The sequence below is a fragment of the Cucumis sativus genome, chromosome 3 (genome assembly GCF_000004075.3).
Source record: "Cucumis sativus cultivar 9930 chromosome 3, Cucumber_9930_V3, whole genome shotgun sequence".
Classification (NCBI taxonomy): domain Eukaryota; kingdom Viridiplantae; phylum Streptophyta; class Magnoliopsida; order Cucurbitales; family Cucurbitaceae; genus Cucumis; species Cucumis sativus.
The window spans coordinates 3,776,975-3,795,517 of NC_026657.2; the positions used below are offsets into that span (position 1 = coordinate 3,776,975).

The 18,543-nt window shown below is 32.2% G+C and overlaps 4 protein-coding genes across 4 annotated transcripts; 1 reads left to right on the forward strand and 3 right to left on the reverse strand.

Moving 5' to 3' along the window:
- The first annotated feature begins 266 nt into the window (after positions 1-266).
- On the forward strand, positions 267-4,967 carry LOC101203837 (chloroplastic import inner membrane translocase subunit TIM22-2). The gene is made up of 5 exons (XM_011652195.2): positions 267-618; positions 3,606-3,670; positions 3,818-3,890; positions 3,970-4,023; positions 4,533-4,967. The coding sequence occupies exons 1-5, from the start codon at positions 435-437 to the stop codon at positions 4,772-4,774; spliced, it is 618 nt and encodes a 205-aa protein (XP_011650497.1). The 5' UTR covers positions 267-434; the 3' UTR covers positions 4,775-4,967.
- An 862-nt stretch (positions 4,968-5,829) lies between these two features.
- Positions 5,830-7,531, reverse strand: LOC101204082 (pirin-like protein). Its single transcript, XM_004149546.3, has 5 exons — positions 7,248-7,531; positions 7,106-7,155; positions 6,936-7,003; positions 6,608-6,774; positions 5,830-6,517 (listed from the first exon to the last, which is right to left on the reverse strand). Exons 1-5 carry the CDS (start codon positions 7,370-7,372, stop codon positions 6,025-6,027), a joined length of 903 nt encoding a protein of 300 aa, XP_004149594.2. The 5' UTR covers positions 7,373-7,531; the 3' UTR covers positions 5,830-6,024.
- A 3,546-nt stretch (positions 7,532-11,077) lies between these two features.
- On the reverse strand, positions 11,078-12,874 carry LOC101204320 (exopolygalacturonase). The gene is made up of 4 exons (XM_031882907.1): positions 12,830-12,874; positions 12,215-12,505; positions 11,440-11,958; positions 11,078-11,305 (listed from the first exon to the last, which is right to left on the reverse strand). The coding sequence occupies exons 1-4, from the start codon at positions 12,872-12,874 to the stop codon at positions 11,078-11,080; spliced, it is 1,083 nt and encodes a 360-aa protein (XP_031738767.1).
- Positions 12,875-16,500: 3,626 nt separating this feature from the next.
- On the reverse strand, positions 16,501-18,367 carry LOC101204566 (exopolygalacturonase). The gene is made up of 4 exons (XM_004149548.1): positions 18,353-18,367; positions 17,639-17,929; positions 16,837-17,355; positions 16,501-16,725 (listed from the first exon to the last, which is right to left on the reverse strand). Exons 1-4 carry the CDS (start codon positions 18,365-18,367, stop codon positions 16,501-16,503), a joined length of 1,050 nt encoding a protein of 349 aa, XP_004149596.1.
- Between the last annotated feature and the right edge of the window lie 176 nt (positions 18,368-18,543).

Here is an 18,543-nt window from a genome sequence, read left to right on the forward strand (position 1 = left end):
CCTAAAGTTGAAAAAAAATTAGGAACCATTACCATCTCGCAAAGAAAAAATAAATATATGAACACAAAAAAGTTTATAAAATAAAAGATGTAAATTATTAGTTGAGTTATTTACAAATATAACGTAGGTTGTCTACTTAATAATTATTGTGACTCCTAAGTTTGAAGGATAAAAGCACAAGAAAGTTTTAAAAATAGATGATAAATGGAAACGACGTCGTGCAGGAGCGTTTTAATATGAGTAGAAGTGTTAATGTTATATACTTATAAGCAAACGGTTAAGGGAGAGTGGTGTCAGAAACGAAGGCGATTGCTATCCGTTCAACAAAAACAAAGGAAAAATCTTTTGAGATTTTTGTATTCGGGAGATTGAGTTTGGAAAAAGGGTTTATTGTTAGCAGAGAGTGTAGAAGATAGAGAGAATCGACGACAGCCATGGCGGATTCTTCTAAGGACGTTTCACCTGATGCTGACAACCTCCTAACCAATTCCTCTGACAGCCCTAATTCTTCCGATGCCATTGTTCCTTCCCCTCCTTTCACTGGCCCTGCTCTTTGTCTTTTTAGGTTTGCCGGTGACTCCGTTGCCGGTGCCTTCATGGGCTCCATTTTCGGCTATGGTAATCTCTCTCTCTCTCTCTCTCAAGAATTTTGCATTTGCTTTTGGTTTTATATTCTGTTTTTCTAAATTGGGGTTTTGGTTTTTCACTGACCTCATTCCTATTATTGCCCATCCTTAATGTTTTCATCCTCTGTTTCGTGAAAGAACTCCACTTGCATGTGCCAGTTCTTTCTGTTGAATTTTGTTAGAATTCTTTTTTTGGTTGGAATTTGTTTTTCGTTTCATGGTATCAGTATAAAAATACAAGAGTTTGTAACTTTAGATAACTAGTACAGTTGAGTGAACTACTGTAACGAACTAACTACTCTTTCAGCTTAAGATGGGGAATGAAGATTGATAACACCTAACTGGCCCAACGGAAAGGATTTAGGAAGCATATTAGCAAGCTCAAACTGACTCCCCACAGGAATAGAGCAAGATACATGACTGAATGTCACTGAGTGGCATTAGAGAGAGCACAATTGGAATTCCAAGAAGTGTAGAATGCTAAACATTGAGCATTAAGATAAGTGCCAATCAACATCCAGAAACGATTTCAAGAACAGCCGTTAGATGTGTTATCATTGGACTAGCACTAACACAATGAAGAGGGGAAAATATATATCATATTTAGTGAAGACTACTCTTCTGTGGACAAAGAAAATCGACTGAAAGGAGAACATGAGACTGAGGGAGCTTGATGAACTATCGTTAAAACACCTAGTTTTAACTTTAAATGGGCTAATTTAATTGGCAAACCATGAAAAAATTTCTTAGCCATTGATTTGATTGTTAGATTTAGATTCCATAGGAAGGAAGAGGCCTATACATCTCAAACACGAGTGACATGGAGTTGTCCAAGTCTCACCGACAAAATTGATTGGCAAACATGATTAGGAGAACAATAAACATGTTTAGAATGGTTCTCTAAGATTGAAAAAAAAAAATTAGAATTCCTGATAGAACTTTTCTTAATCATGTTTGTTGCTCTTCATAATCATGTCTGCCAGTTAACTTTTTTTTTTTTGTTCTTTTATCTTTACTTTTTTCCATCAATTTTGTTAGCTAGACTTGGACAACTACAATTCACTCATGTTTGAGGAGGCATACATGCCTCTTTCTAAGAGATATAAGGGTCCGTTTGGATTCATTTAAGAAAAATGTGTTTTTTGAAATAACTTATTCTTATTTGAACTCTTTTGATAAAAAGTTGTTTAACACACAGATCAAAAACTATTTTGAGTGGTTGCCACACACTTCAATTTTTTTTCTAAAATTATTTAATTTTTAAAATTAAACACTTAAAATGTATTCCAAACACACCCTAACTCTAATCATCGTATTAATGTTTATGGAAAGATCATGGTTTGCCAATTAAATTACTCCATTTGGGGTTTAGGGTTCAGTAACACAGTTAAAAATAATCTGCTTAATTACTGAAGGAAGATAATAATAGTCAATAGATGATGTTGAATTGGAACTTGAGACTAGTGCGTTCCAGTATATTGAATAGGAAATATGAACAAGTTGGGGAACATTTGGAGAGCTCTTGTCCCTCCCAAGACACCGGAGTCACGTATTACAAAAAATGTACTAATGTTGTAAAGCCTTTTCCTAATACACTCACCCTCTTTCCTGAATCACACTACCATACATCAGCTATCTAACCCATTTCCTTAGGACCCTTACTTAACATTATGAAGTATGCATTACTAGACAGTAGGTCCACCCCTCACATTCCTCCAGGAATATATTTTGAGAACTGGGGGTCTGTCAGAAACATGCTCATCGAGTGAATATATTGAATATGAATGAGAATACTAAAAAGCTCATGTTCTGGCTCCTATTCAGGGCACTTCCCAATCACATGATTAGCATATTCCTTTGAACTATTCAGTAGATTAGATGAAGAAAAGTTATGTTTATGTTAATAAACTGATAGTTAACTGGAATCTTGAATCACAATGATCCAGTTGACGACCTTGGATTACATAATGTGTACAAATCAGTCTTGTTATGTGATTTATCAAAATTAGAAGGTTTCTGTTTCTTATTGCTCTGAAAGTTATAAAGAGAGGGAAGGGCTCTGAATTGATCATTTTATGAACAATTTTTATTTTCCTCTTTTATAAGATAGTGATGGATGAAATTACAAACAAGACTGTAAAATCCACGGTGATTACAAAAAGCCTTTCTAGTTGGTTATAACTTTTAAGGGAAAAGTATGAATAGGAAGCAAAAATATTCGAATCCTTGGATAAAAAAATAGCACAGTAAAGTCAAAGAAAGTATTAGTAGGCTTTTCTTTATCTATAAAGATTCCTTGGTTTATCTCCTTCCAATGAATCTGAAAGAAAGCTCGTTCACAAGTAATATAAAACCCCAGTGTTGTTTTAGCATTCGTTAAGGGGTGTCCTAACAAAGTTATGCCAAGAAGATCCTTCACATCATTAGGGGAAACCAGAGACTACCCAAAAGCAGCAATAATCATTCAAAGAACAATTTGTTGCTGCTTCTCTTGTATAACCTGCAAAAAAATCTCTCATTGGCAGCCTGGGTATCATTGAGTCTCATAAGAAATGTCATGATATTGATTTTATTTTCCGCTTTTCTAGTAGAGCCATATACTAGTGAGGAATAAGGCATACCCGACCTTTGGAACACATAATATGGAGTCACTGGGCTACACTAACAATCTAGTATAGCCATTATTTATACTTTCATTCCATTGGAACTCCTGTAAAAGAATTACATACTTCAGAACTTGTCATCTCTAAAGAACCGTCTTCTGCACTGATATTAATATCGCCTCTGAAGCAATGATAGGCTTTTTATATATTCTTAATCGTGGATCTGTAACACATTTGACTAAATTTAACGCCCCCCCCCCCCCCCCCCCCCCCCCCCCCCCTTCCCTTCCATTACTTTATTTTCCTGTTATATAATACAGTTTCTTTACTTTCAATATTGCAATGTGAAATTAAATTGAATGTATTTTGAATGTAGGTTCAGGATTGATTAAGAAGAATGGCTTTAAAGGATCATTTGCAGAGGCTGGATCTTGTGCGAAGGTATGATTTGTCTTGTATATTTTTATTGATCAAAAAAGATTGCTGGAGTTGTTCTTCTCACTGAATTAATTTAATTTACTGGTCCCTGATGCTTTTTAAAGTCCCATTTTGCTCACTATCTTTTGTTAATTTCAATTTTTGAATCAGACATTTGCAGTTTTGTCTGGGGTACACAGTTTGGTTGCTTGCATGTTAAAGACGCTGAGAGGAAAGGATGATGGTGCGTATTTTTCCTTTTGGAAGAATCTTTAATTATAGCCGTATCGAACCCCTTCTAATTAAGTTAACGAGTTTTGTAGTTATTAATCATGGAGTAGCTGGATGTTGCACCGGTTTGGCTCTAAGTTTTCCAGGTAGCAACCTTTACAATTTGCATCTCATTTCATTCTGTATTTTATCCTTTGTCTTCACTTGGTGAAAAAAGAAGAGACCTCATGTTTACTTGATTACATTTTCTGCGATATCTCTCATCTCTTTTTTTTCAAAAAAAAAAAACTTTCATTCCATTGGAAAACATAAAGAAAGAGATCATACCTTCTATGCTTCAGTTGCCATCACTATTAGCTCGTGCTGTTTGAAAATGATTAAAATAATTTTTGGCGGATTCAAAATCACTTCTAAACACGTCTTTAATCACTAAAAACTAATTGAATATTTAATTTTATGCATAGGAACACAGTTTTATACCATAAAATTTGATTTTAAACGATTAAAAATGTTAGGGTTTTCAAATTTTGAAAAGTGATTTTCAAAAGTTTTTAACCAGCCTTTCGATTAATTTATGGTAAATTTCATCTCATGATCACTTCTACTTTGAGCTTCTTTATTTGATTAGAGGCGTTTTTTTTTGTTTATTATGTAGGTGCTCCACAAGCTCTTCTTCAGAGTTGCATTACTTTTGGAGCATTTTCCTTTATACTAGAAAGCCTTAACAAGAGGCAACCAGCATTGGCTCATCCCATTTTCTCAAGAACGAGAAGCGAGATGGAGAGGAATCGTCCTCCGTTGGTTTTGCCACTTCAGTTTGCACTTCCAGTTGAACTAAAAGGTGCGTTTTCTTCATTCTGCAAGTCCTTGGAGAAGAGTAGAAGGTGCAGCTGGTAATAATGTCCACAATTCTTAACATCTTTTGCCCAACTTGATTACTGCAAATTTGTTGCCTAATGTTTGAAAAAAGAGTTCGTTGCAATTTGAGTTGGAAATGAATCTGTTTTTTTCTTCTTCTTTTTTGCTGGAATGTAATCGCGAACTTTTTGGATGGTTTATTTGGAGCAATGTTAGCTATTTAATTTGAAAATGGCTCTCTGTTTCTTACTCTATCTTTAACAATTTGAGGATAAAAATTCAATCTAATTTGAAAGATGGAGGAAATGATTTTAAATCTGTGAAGGTTCCAAACAAGAGTAAACGCTTCTTCAAAATAGTGTTTTTATTTTATTTTATGAATTCCTAAAACCACTTTGCATTTACGAACATTGTTTAACTTTTATTTACCTATAATATATAATATATATTAGCTATTAAGAAGTTTGTGTATTTTACTGTACTAAATGAAAATTTCTACACCAATTCTTTTGTAAAAATAAATTGATTGAATTTATTATAACCTTTGGAATGTGTAACACTTACTTTAAATTAATAACTGCTATAATTTAAACATGCATGAACTATCATAAATTAACTAATTTGGATACCCTATTTTTAATATGCTCATTAGCAAGAGTTTAAATAATTGATTAATCGTATCTATGTTTAAATTTAAATATCAATTATTAATCTGGTTGGTGTTTTTTTTTTCTCAACCTTTAAATGGTGTCTAACTTAAGTTAAAATGTGATGTTAATTAAAATACTGTCAATATTTTATCAATATTTTTGAAAAAATATAAAAATAAAATTCAAAAAATATTTAAATTAGTAAATAAACATTTTATATTTTAAACTAGTTAACACGTTTATTTTTTTATTTTATAAATTTTTTCACAATATAACAAAAATATCAATTCACCATTTATATGTGTTGACAAACTCAGAAAAATGCAAAAACATCATGCCAACGTGAAACGCATCGCATCACTTAGTTCAAACTCGCTTTTCACATATGACTTGAGAAATTGGGAAGAAGAACAAAATCAGGTAATTGATAGAAGAAACAAAGTATAATTAAATTCAAGGAAACTTTGAGCATTGTGTAATTAGTTAACAATACATTAATAATGATTTCATATGAATTTATAAATGACATACTCTAATTTACAAATTTAAAAGGATCAAACTTACAAAAATTCCCAATAAATAATTATGAATGTAAAATAATAAAGACAAGAGGAAGCAAATTAAATTAAGCAACTTTAGTTAAGAACTCTTCCAATGCCTTGCTCTCTCAAAGCCATTTGTACAATTCTCAAAATCCTCAACGGTTTGGTCAATCTCTTCTTGAGTGTTCATCACAAATGGCCCCAACTGCACAACACTCTCATTCAATGGCTCACCTCCAACCAATATGAACCTTAGAGTTTTGGTGGATGACTTGTTCCAAACCTCCAACCCATCCCCATTCCCTAACAAAAGAAGGTGATGTGGTGTAACCGTCGGCATCAATTTCATGCTTCCGAATACTCCGCCATCGCCTTCTAGCACGTACACGAACGCATTCCACCCCGTCGGGATTGGCTGCTCAATGCGGGATCCAGGGACGAGAGTGAAGTCCAAGTACATGGTTGGAGTTTTGGTGTAGATTGGGGATTTTACTCCCAAGGCTTCACCCGCTATCACTCTCACTTTTACTCCTTCTCTTGTAGCTTCCACTATGTTCTCGTTGTGTATTTCTTGATACCTCGGTTCAATCCTTTCATTCAAATTTTGTTTTTAAAGATTATTTCAGAAGATAAATTGATGTATAATTTTTTTGAAAATTGATAAAAGGACAGAGACTTACATTTTGTGTTTGGAGGAAAGATTGATCCAAAGTTGTAAGCCACGTTGGGTGCCAATGGAAGAAGGTATTTCAGAATGAACAATGCCTTTGCCAGCAGTCATCCATTGCAAGTCACCAACTTCAATTCTTCCTTTATGCCCTTCAAAATCTTCATGTATCATTGCTCCCTTTTCATCATTTTCAACATAAAACAAAACTCATTCATTATAGAAGTAAACATAAATAAATGATTTTCCATTTAATTTCTCTGTGCACAACCTACTCTAGATAAATAAACCTTGAAGATGTAAAGAGCTTGAAAATAATTTAGAAAAGGAAAAAAAGAAACCTGTAACATGTAAGTGACAGTTTCAAATCCTCTATGTGGATGATCAGGAAACCCACCAGGTGCACTCACTACAATAATAAGCAAAATATTTCGATTTAATTTCCATAACACAACATTAAATAACTAAAAACTTAAAAAATTGAAAGAGATTTGTAGAACTGGGGGTTTACCAGAAAACTCATCAAGAACAAGGAATGGATCAAAGTATTTAAGCTCAGACCTGAAAAATAAAAATCAAAATAAAAATAAAAATAAAAATAAATAAAAAAAGAAAGAAAAATGGGATTAAAAAGGAAAGAATAAAAGAATTACCTGCCGATGCTTCTTCTAACAACAGCTCCAAGGCCTTCATGTTGAGGTCTAGCAAGAAACTTCTTAACTACAAAACGAGGCTCTTTTATTATTGAACCTAAATGATTCCTGTGTAGAGCCATCATCAATTAAACTTTTCTTAATCTTTCTGTCTTGGGTGATTTCTAAGGTATTTATAGAGAGAGAAAAAATAGGAAAATTTTGAATTTGGGAGTTGAGAGTTGGGAGAGGTCAAAGGGAAAAGACTGAGAGGGAGATTGCTTGAGGAAGAGGGAAGAGAAGAAGAAAGAGAGAGAGAAAGAAAGAAAGAAAGAAAGTCCGTTTTTTTATTTATTTTGGGACCATAATTCATTAATGAATTCTGTTGTATGTATGTATGTCAGCATGACGTGGAAATGACGTCCTTCATCTATGACATTTGATTTTAAATCTTAGCCGTTGGATTGTGGGCGATCTGCCGTTTTTATGTTTCGTTAAGATATTTTACTTAGATTATTTAGTTTGGTTTATCCGATTATTTTAATTTGATGAATGTTAAGTAGTAAATTAGAATTTTTAAAATAATATTTACGGTAGCAAAAGATAGTTAGTATAGTGTTAGATAGTATTTACTGTGATAAATTAAAAATATAAATACTTGTGTATTTGATTTAAAGTACAATTTTTTTAATTATTTGATTATATCATAATTATCGGTTATTCTTTCTTTCAAACAAAGATTATTATTACTAAATTTTCTCTACTATATTTAAATTCAAATTTCCATCTCATAAATAAATTATTTTAAATTGATGTTAAGAGTATGCATATTAAATATAAGTATGAAAATGAAAGAAAATTGAGATAGGATGAAAAGTATGCAACATTATAAAAGATAGAAGAGATTAGTGGTTGAAGTCTCTAACTATTAAAATAATAACAATAATATAGAATCATTCTATGACCATTGCATGCATGTGTGTATTTAATTAAATGTGTTTGAGAGTCTTTATTTATTGCACTTTGGTTTATTTGAATGATAAGTTTTTTTTTTTCTTTTTATGTTACACTTTAAAATGATTGATATTTGTATTAAAAAAATTAGAAAATTGTATTTTGAGAATATGACACAGTATTTATAGCACATTGTTTTAGAATTTTACAATTATGGTAAAAATTTTACTTCTTCATCTTAAATTTGTTACTATTCATAAACTACCTTTCATTAACTTATTTCTCTTTTTCTTTTTAATGTCTACTCATTATTTATTCTCTCACTTTTGAAGGCTCTAATTATTTGTTTATTCTTATGCTAAAAAAATTATTTATTCTTTCTATATTAATCTTAATTTTAAAATATCAACAGTACAACAATTGCAATATGAAATATAATAGAATTGTTGTTGATCGGAGTAATTAACTTCATTTGTGATTTTTTTTACTTCATTCGATGTGTATTTTGAATTAAATCTGATTTCAAATAATTTTGTTTTATTTTGTTTTGTTTTTTTTTGTTTTGTTTTACTTTGTCTCAGTTTAGTATATTAGTGTTGTGATATACTTATATTATATGTATTAGTTGGTTAATATACTTACTATGTGATTTTCGTTTTTTTAAATTTTATGCAGTTCATTAAAGTATTATTAAGTATATGAATAATGTAACTCAGTATATCATTATCAAGTATATTAACAATATATTGTTAAAGCATATCAGTAAAGTGAATCAGTATCAAGTATATGAATCAAGTTTACAAGGATATATCAATATTATATCAAGTGTATAAGTAGAACTTCAAGCATATCAAATGCATTTAATCAATCAATTGTATAAGTGAAGAATACTAAATGTATTTGTAGTGTATCAAATATATATTAGTAATGTTTCAGGTGTGTATCAAAAGATATCGAGTGTATCAAAGAGTATCAAGTGTATCAATCAAATATATCGAGTGTATCAAAAAGTAACAGATGTATCAAATGGTGTATTAGGTGTATCAGACGTGTATAAAGTGTATCAGACGTATATTAGTAACGAGGGCATTAGTGACATTTTACCTTTGGATGTGTGGGCTGGACTTCGTTTTTGCCATTTTCGCAAATAATAAAATGTGTGTGCTATGAACTTAATTATTATAACTTATTTTGTCATTTTTACAAGTGTCCCTAAAAAATTATTGATGTTTGAAACCTAAGAGATATTCTTAAGCTAAATTAAAAATTAAAAAAAAAAAAAGAAAAGAAGAAGTGTCTTGATTTTTTAAAATATGGGTGAAAATATTAAAAACTAGAAACTTCACATATTAAAAAAAAAATTGATCAACTCAGATTTTAAATATTAAAAAAAATCAAATGGTTACCACACACCAGATTTGTTTTCAATTTTTGGCTTGATTTATTGAAAACGTTTATAGAGGAATGGATAATAAAACAAAAAAAACTTTGGAAAGAAAGATCCTTAATTATGTGCTTAATTTTTAAAAGATAAAATGCCAAAGATCAAGGTCCCATTTAGTAATGGTTGATACCAAATTTTGGTTAAGGAAAAATGCATCTAATGTTCACATCAAATTGTGAGAGTAAGTTTGGATTTAGGGTAAGGAGAATCTCTAAAACAAAAAAAAAAGTGTTTGATGTTTAAGTTGGTAAGAGAATTATTAAATAGAAAAGAAGTTGGAAGTATAAGTTACCATTTCCTATGGTTAAGTTAATAGATTCATATTCCTAATTCTATTTGGAATAGAAATTTCTTGTCCCTCGTATGGCTAGGATCTCAAACTATTTCATACTTGGCCTCAATTTTGGAATAGATCAAACAGTGCAATAGGAATTTTTGTTGGCATTCTTTTGGGCGCAGACTTTGCTTGGGTTAGAATGAAGCATGATCGACTCTTGTTAGGTCGAAAGCAAGCAAGAGGCTAGTGTTTGACTCGAGTTGGATCGGTCCATATTGCAATTGTTCCTTTTAATTGACTTGACCTAACCAAATTTAGGAAGAAGAATGATGTATTAGTATTGATATTGATATGAATTGAAAGATTGTTATAAAGAAAATAGAAATGAAATGAAATGGGAAAGTGAAAAGAAAGAATAAAAGGTAAAATGGTGAGGGCAATGAGAATTGAGGTTATAGATGACAGACTTTTGAGCCCTAGGCCCATTATGACATCAGTCATGTGGAAGGATGACGCAATACAACGACTAGTTTAATAATAACGATCACCTGACGACGTGTCGGCTTTCCCAGCAGTCCGACAGATTGGAAGTTTACGTCTCATTATTATTTATGTTTCCCTCAGGATGATGATGTTGAGATAATCAGAAATGATGATGTTTCTAACACTTTCCATTTCTTTTTCCTTTGCCAAATCATTTTAACCCCATCAATTCTTCAACAGACCATTTATGGCCTTATTCTCTTCTAAAAACAACATTTTACATTTTTTTTTTAAAAGGATTTATATTACTATTTTGCTGTAGTTTCATCAAAAAAGGATTTATTCTTTTGGCTCCACATCAGCTGCCACATTAAATGACCACTCACAGTTCCATACTTCCTGTTTTTATCTGTTATCCAATCATTCTTATAAACTGAACAATATGTTCAATCATCCTTACTTTCAAATGAACTCAACAAAATCTAAACTTACATCAGGTAATTGTTGGTTTAGTAATATAAGAACAAAATTAGGATAACTTCAATTCTCTCAATCGGTAAAGAAACATGTTCTTTTCTTTCATATGGATAAAAAAAGTACAATCATATTATAAATTATTACTGTGTGGAAGCTTACGTTGGGTGGAGGTAATTGAATTATTACTGCTATTCTGTTAAAGAGTAGTCCAAGTAACTAAAGGCAAGATGGAGGTAATTGATGGCCAAAAGCAGAACCTCTAACATTATGACAATTGGAAGTTGTCCTCCCACCACCATTAAAAGGAAGGTTAATGTCTTGTAACACTATGCCTTGACATGGAACAACTTCGCTGCATTCAAAATCTACTGCCACTTGTGTATTTGAACTCCCCCTTATGCCTTCGTATCTCACATCCTTAATCTGCACCATTGATTTACTCATCTGCCAACCACAAAAACCATAATCTTTTGCTTTAGAATCATATGTACATTCGTTGTAAATTATACCATCTTTATTATTTACTATATATATATATATATAACACTAATGCTCTTAAATTATCTTATATACTATACCATTTTTTGTGAACCGCAAGAGCCTGGACAATAATTTTGGTCGATGATGATAGGATTTTTGACATTGTTCATTTGGAGATTGAGAAATGTGACCTTGCTAACCATGCTGGAATACGAAGACGACCATGTTTTGATCCTCACACCGTTGGATGTGCCAATGAATGTGGAGTCTCTTACTGTGACTTCAAAGACATCTTCTTCGTTTGGGTACTTTCCAAGGCTACCAATGCTGATTCCATGTCCAGGACCACATTGAATGTTAGTTATGTTGATGAATTTGCTTCCAGGACCCAAGGAGATGCAATCATCTCCAGTACCGATTGTCGAATGCATGATGTTGATACCACTTGATGATGAAATGTGGATTCCATCTGTATTGGGACTGTTTGCTGGAGCTATCACTGTAACGTGATCAAACGTGACATCACGACATCCATGCATAGCGAAATGGAAGAGCTTGCTATTGTAGGATTTTATATTGGTAATTCTTGCATTGTTGATACCATTGAGTCTCATAGACTACATAGAATTAATAACAATATCAAAAAATTCATGTTAGATTGGAACGAATATGTGTTGGATGGTATTTTAAAGCACTTACAAGAAATGATCATATAAACATCTTCATTGACAACGTGACAAGTAAATTTTATGTCAAATTGACAAAAAAGAAACATTAAAATATAATAGAAACAAACAGATGAGGAAACAAGTTATTTTTACTTCAAACAGATATATATAGTACTGTGAGAAAGAAAGAAAAAGATGAACTTACGACAGGACGATTATGTGAGGTGGAAGGCCAAGCGGTAGAACCGCGACCGTCCAAGCTACCTAAACCATCAATAAAAAGGTTGTTGACTTGATCGATACTAAGCCAATAGTCACCAGTAGCGAAATGCTCGTCGAGGGGAGCCAATAGTTCACCATCGAGTTGTATACGAATGAAGCCATGGCATGGACCTTGGAGAAGCAGTGGCAAAACCAAGAACCTTCCTTTTGCTGGTATTAAAACAATGCCACCTCCGTTATTTGTACAAGCTTCACTCCATGCACTACTTAATGCCTATTTATTATACAAATCCATCGTTAACATCAATCATTCTAAATTTTTACTATATTTTATAAATATTTTGATTCCCTCTCATAAAAATTTGTAATTTTTTAAATAATAAACTGTTAAAAAACAAGCCCATGATTCTTAAAAACTAGAAATAAAACAATCAAAGAAGTTAGTTTTTATTGCCATTAATTCTATGAATTACTACAAGACATTGTAATAGATATAAACAGAGAACACTGTGAAAAAGGAATTAAATAATGATATTTGAATTGATAATTTGATTATAAAGTAGTGATGATTTTAAGTTGAAAATAAAATTTTGTGTACCTTACTATTATCCGTTATTGCATCAGGTTTGGCACCAAAATGCATAATATCGAACACTTTAGATTGAGCATTGCAATATTTAAAAATGCAAAGTAATAATATCATATTGGACATTACACATCTCATTGCTAGACAATTCAAACCCATTTTTTCACTTTTTTCTTCTTCTAAAAGATTGATGATTTTTGTTCTATTTATAACATAATTTTAATAACCAAAAATGGTATAAATCTCAAAAATGAGTTTTTTATTCTTTTATAGGTCAATTTATTTTGTTAGAAAATCTGTAAAATTATGATTTTATCAATGGATAAAACTATGGAATTGAGAGATTAATGAGAATGAACTACTAAAGGGAAAAATTAGTCTTACCCTCCTCAAATTTCTTTATCTATGATATCTCTTTGTTGAAAGTTAAGAATTTAGAATTGAACCCTAAACTTCATTACACATATTGAGTGGTTGAAAATCTAATTTATGAGTATTATTGAAGAGTTTGTTTAATTGTTATTAATTTTTTAAAAGAAAGTGTTGTTTTGACCGAAGTATCAACTTTAACCTTCTTGAATTAAATATTTGAGCCTTTAATCTTTTAATTTATATGTCTAAAAGTAATTGGGGCTATCTCAACTACGTACTCCATCCACCACTATGACTTTTATAGAAGAGTGAAATTTGTATATTCTACCACATTCATAGATGATGATATATTTGTTAGAAAGAGTTAAAAAGGGTATTATTAGTTATCAAAATCATGGTAGGAGATATGTTTTCTTTTTAATATTTCTACTTTTAGATCCTAGGAGATCTAGAGATGTTGTATCAGATAATATGTTATTTGAATTAGATTTGTTTCCTATTTGAATTATGTTATTAATATACTACGGTACCAAAGTATTATAATTATATTTTATTAAATATAAATACGTTCTTAGTTTAGATGTGTATCCCATTCACTACAAGAAATAAGATTTTTCCAGCATAGCAATACGTTCCTAACCAAAATCGAGGAAGGTTACTGCGACGTCGCATGGGCAGAAGATGGCGATGTGACCTTGTAGAAGGCTTCTTCCCCGACCCACGTTGCAACACGTTGCAGACGGCTTCCGCGACGTGGCCTTGCAGAAGGCTTTAAACATTTTTTTTAATTATTTATTTATTTATATATGAAAAAAAACCCACTAAATTCTTCCATTTATTATGTCCTTGTCCGATATGGTTGATGTTGCTGATAAATTAGTCTATTTTCAAGCGATTAATCGTTTTTGGAGAATGAAATTGGGCAGAAGAAGGGAGGGAGATGAGCGATTCAGAGAAGGAAAACATGGAGAAAGTAGAGGGAAGGAGAGAGGGAGAGTGGGGAATAGTGAAATAGGAGAAAGAGGGGGACGAGGACACTTCCGACGACGGCAATGACGACGACGAAGACGGACGAACGACAACATGGATCTCCTTCTCTCCCTCTCTCTCAGTCGATTTTCTCTTCCTTTCGTTTTGCAATCACTTCTGTGTTGAAAGGAAATAAATAGAGTGAACTTTCCTCGACGCCTTCGAAAACGTCGTAGAGAGATTAAATAATGAATTCATTATTTAAACATTCTCCGATGTGCACCTGCCACACATCATGGAAAGGTGATCATGTCACTTCAATATGCACACTTACAACTTTCACTTTTTTCGACGTCCAGTTCTTGTGCATCGCGGAAAGTGAAGATTTTAAATTTATTATTAAACTTTTGGCAATGTATGGTTCTTGTGCGTCGCGAAAAGTCAAGATATTAAATTTAAATTTGAACTTTCTACGACGTCTTATTCTTTTGCGTCGTCGAAAGTCAAGATATTAAATTTAATTTTTAATCTTTTCACGATGTCTGGTTCTTGTACGTCGTGAAAAGTGAATATATTAAATTTAATTTAAAATTTTTCACGACATCTGTTTATTGTGCGTCACGGAAAGTGAAGATATTAAATCTAATTTGAATTTTCCATAACATCAGGTTTTTGTACGTCACGAAATGTCTTTTCACCAACGCAACCAATGTTGTGTTGCCGAAAGGTGGTCAACATTGATGCATCTTTCGTCGACGTTGTTTCTAGAGTCAGAATTATTTCAATTTTTTGTAGTAATTAGAGAATTTAGTATTTTTCTTAATAATAAATCGCAAATTTGGGTTCAACAACTAAACTAGAATATAATTTCAATAGAGTTGATACATTTATAGCACGCCTCTTATCGTATAACAAAACCAAAAGATATGTTAATCAAAAGAGAGGAAGGTCAAATTTAGGTTCGACAACTAAACTAGAATATACTTTCAATAGAGTTGACACATTTATAGCTCGTCTCTCATCGTATAACAAAACCAAAAGATATGTTAATCAAAAGAGAGGAAGGTTAAATTTAGGTTCGACAACTAAACTAGAATATAATTTCAATGGAGTTGACACATTTATAGCACGTCTCTTATCGTATAACAAAACCAAAAGATATATTAATGAAAAGAGAGGAACGTATGTGGTGCAAGCAAGAGAGAAGCTTAAAGCAACGAATTACAATATTTGGGTGAGCATATTTGTTGTGTGCTTGTATGTTTATTCTACCTTGCTTGGAAGGATCAAGAATTACCTTGCTTGGAATAGTGTCGTATCGCTCAATAAAATTCACACACAATATCTATCTTCAAAGCGTTGTGACGCTCTAAAAACATCGTCAAGGAGCTGTGTACTTTACGTGAATCAGGAGGTTACTGCCTAATTATACAGTACCACACACAACGCCGGCCGTAAGGCGCTGCAAGGCAGAGGCCTCACTTAATTAGCTCCTGATGATGGAAATTGACTTAATTTTTTCATCCCATTAAAGTTCCCTTTTGCATCAACACGATTCTACCATTGGTTTGCTCATACACTACAAAATAGCTAAATATAAATGCAATATTATAGAACAATCTCTAATTAATTAAGTAGTGTTGGACAACAAATTTTCAGTGCTATTAGTTTATCAAATTTTTTATGGAAAACTCTTTTGAAATTTTTATAGTATTTTATAAAATGAATTTTTCTTTCTAATCATTTGTGTTTGTCAAAATGGTTTGAGTTTGACAACGGGTTTTATAGCATGATTGAAATCTATTGTCAGTATCCTAGGGTTTAATTATGGTACGAAGACTTAGGACCGGTGTAAAACAGTGACCATAGGTTCTAATTGTTCAATCGAAGAGTTATTCACCCTTCAAATTTCAATTCTAACTAAACTCTTGATTGGAAATAATCTGTTAAGTCAGCCTTATGAACGTTTGGAATGATCCTAGGAACAAAGTTAGCTTTACATAAATCAACCACCATCACTTTTGTGTACACATATATTTTTTTTTTTCCTTGAAGAAAGTTTTGTACATATTTCAACCACTTTAAATATTGTGTGTGCATATATATTTCATCATCCATTATATATAACACTATTTAATTAGGTGTGCAACAAAAAAATAAACCATATTTAAAACCACGTTTATATGTGTAAAATGGAAGCAAGCCAATCAAACAACAAACAATCAACAATCGCTTTGTGGGAACCAGTACTTCTTATTAAATTAGTTTTGAAAATTCCTGATCTTCTCCATTATTCATCCTCTCTGTAGTGAGGAAGAAAAGAAAAGAAGAACACAAAGTAATTAAAGGCAAGAGGGAGGTAATTGTTGACCAGATGCAGAACCCTTAACATTATGACAAATGGAAGTTGTCTTCCCACCACCATTGAAAGTAAGGTTAATGTCTTGTAACACTATGCCTTGACATGGAAGAACTTGGCTGCATTCAAAATCTACTGCCACTGGTGTATTTGAACTCCCCGTTATGCCTTGATATCTCACATCTTTAATCTGCACCATTGATTTATTCTGCCAACCACAAAAACCATAATCTTTTGCTTTAGAATTCATATGTATACATTCGTTGTAATTTGCTATATATATAACACTAATGCTCTTAAATTATCTTATACACTATACCATTTTATTTGGAGCGCAAGAGTCTGGACAATAACTTTGATCGATGATGATAGGGTTTTTGACATTGTTCATTTGGAGATTGAGAAATGTGACCTTGCTAACCATACTGGAATACGGAGACGACCATGATTTGATCCTCGCACCGTTGGATGTGCCAATGAATGTGGAGTCTCTTACTGTGACATCAAAGACGTCTTCTTCGTTTGGGTTCTTTCCAAGGCTACCAATGCTAATTCCATGACCAGGACCACAATGAACGTTACTTATGTTGATCATTTTGCTTCCAGGACCCAATGAGATGCAATCATCTCCAGTACCGATTGTCGAATGCATGATGTTTATACCACTTGACGTTGAAATGTGGATTCCATCTGTGTTGGGACTGTTTGCTGGAGCTACCACTGTAACGTTATCAAACGTCACATCACGAGATGCATGCACAGCAAAATGGAAGAATTTGCTGTCGAAGGAGCTTATGTTCTTGATACTTGCAGTATTGACATTATTGAATTTCATAGACTACATAGAATATCAAACCGTTATCTATTGCATTTAAAATAAATGTGAGAGATGATCGCATAATCTAGTTTAAAGTCAACAAAAACAAATACGGACTTCTTTCCAAATAAAGAAAACCAACTCTCAAAGTCTCAAACCCAAAACCAAAGTATTGAGAGCAATAATTCTCTAAAATTATAGAGTTGAATAGAAATTTGAGATAGAATGCTCTATAGAAACAAAAGTAAATGTAATATATTAGGCAAACTGTTAGTGAAAAATGCAACAGAAAGATGGAACTTACGATGGGACGGTTAAGAGAGTTGGAAGGCCAAGCAGAAGCACCACTGCCGGTCAAGCGACCCAAACCGTCGATGAACAAGTTGTTGACATTTTCGATACTAAGCCAATGGTCGCCGATGGCAAATTGCTTATCAGAGGAAGCCAACAGTTCGCCATCAAGCTGTATACGAATGACGCCATGGCATGGACCTTGAAGCAACAATGGCAGAACCAAGAACTTTCCTTGTGCTGGTATTAAAACAACCCCACCTCCATTATTTCCACAAGCTCCACTCCATGCACTGCTTAATGCCTATATTTATACAAACAAATCAACTAATACCATTGTGATAGAATTTATTTATAAATATTTTCGACAATTTTACTTTTTATAATAATTCTCCAAATATATAGAGACGTATGGGACCATATTTTGATTTATATTTATTTTGTATATTACAAGTCCAATATTAAGAAGGCTTTTGTGTAAGTTTGGTGAAAAAGAACAACTAATAATAGAGTAATAATACGTATTATGAATTAATTATACTTGCAAATAACTATTGAATGTATAGATTTGAAAACTGAGACCCATTTTGAAGAAAAAATAAAATTAGAAACCAACAAGAAACACATACATATATGTACACACAATTCTCCTTTTGTTTCTCAAAAACTTGAAAACAAGAACTACCTCTATATAACAATTCTTTATCATCATTAATTTGCAAATTACTACAAGATATGCCATTGATATAAATATTTAAGACTAGAAGATCAAAATCTTTTAAAAAATTTAAAGCATATTTAGTTTTATATTGAAAATAAAATTTTTTACCTTACTATTATCTGTTATTCCATCAGGTTTGGCACCAAATTGTATAATATTGAACACTTTAGATTGAGCATTACAGTATTTAAAAATAG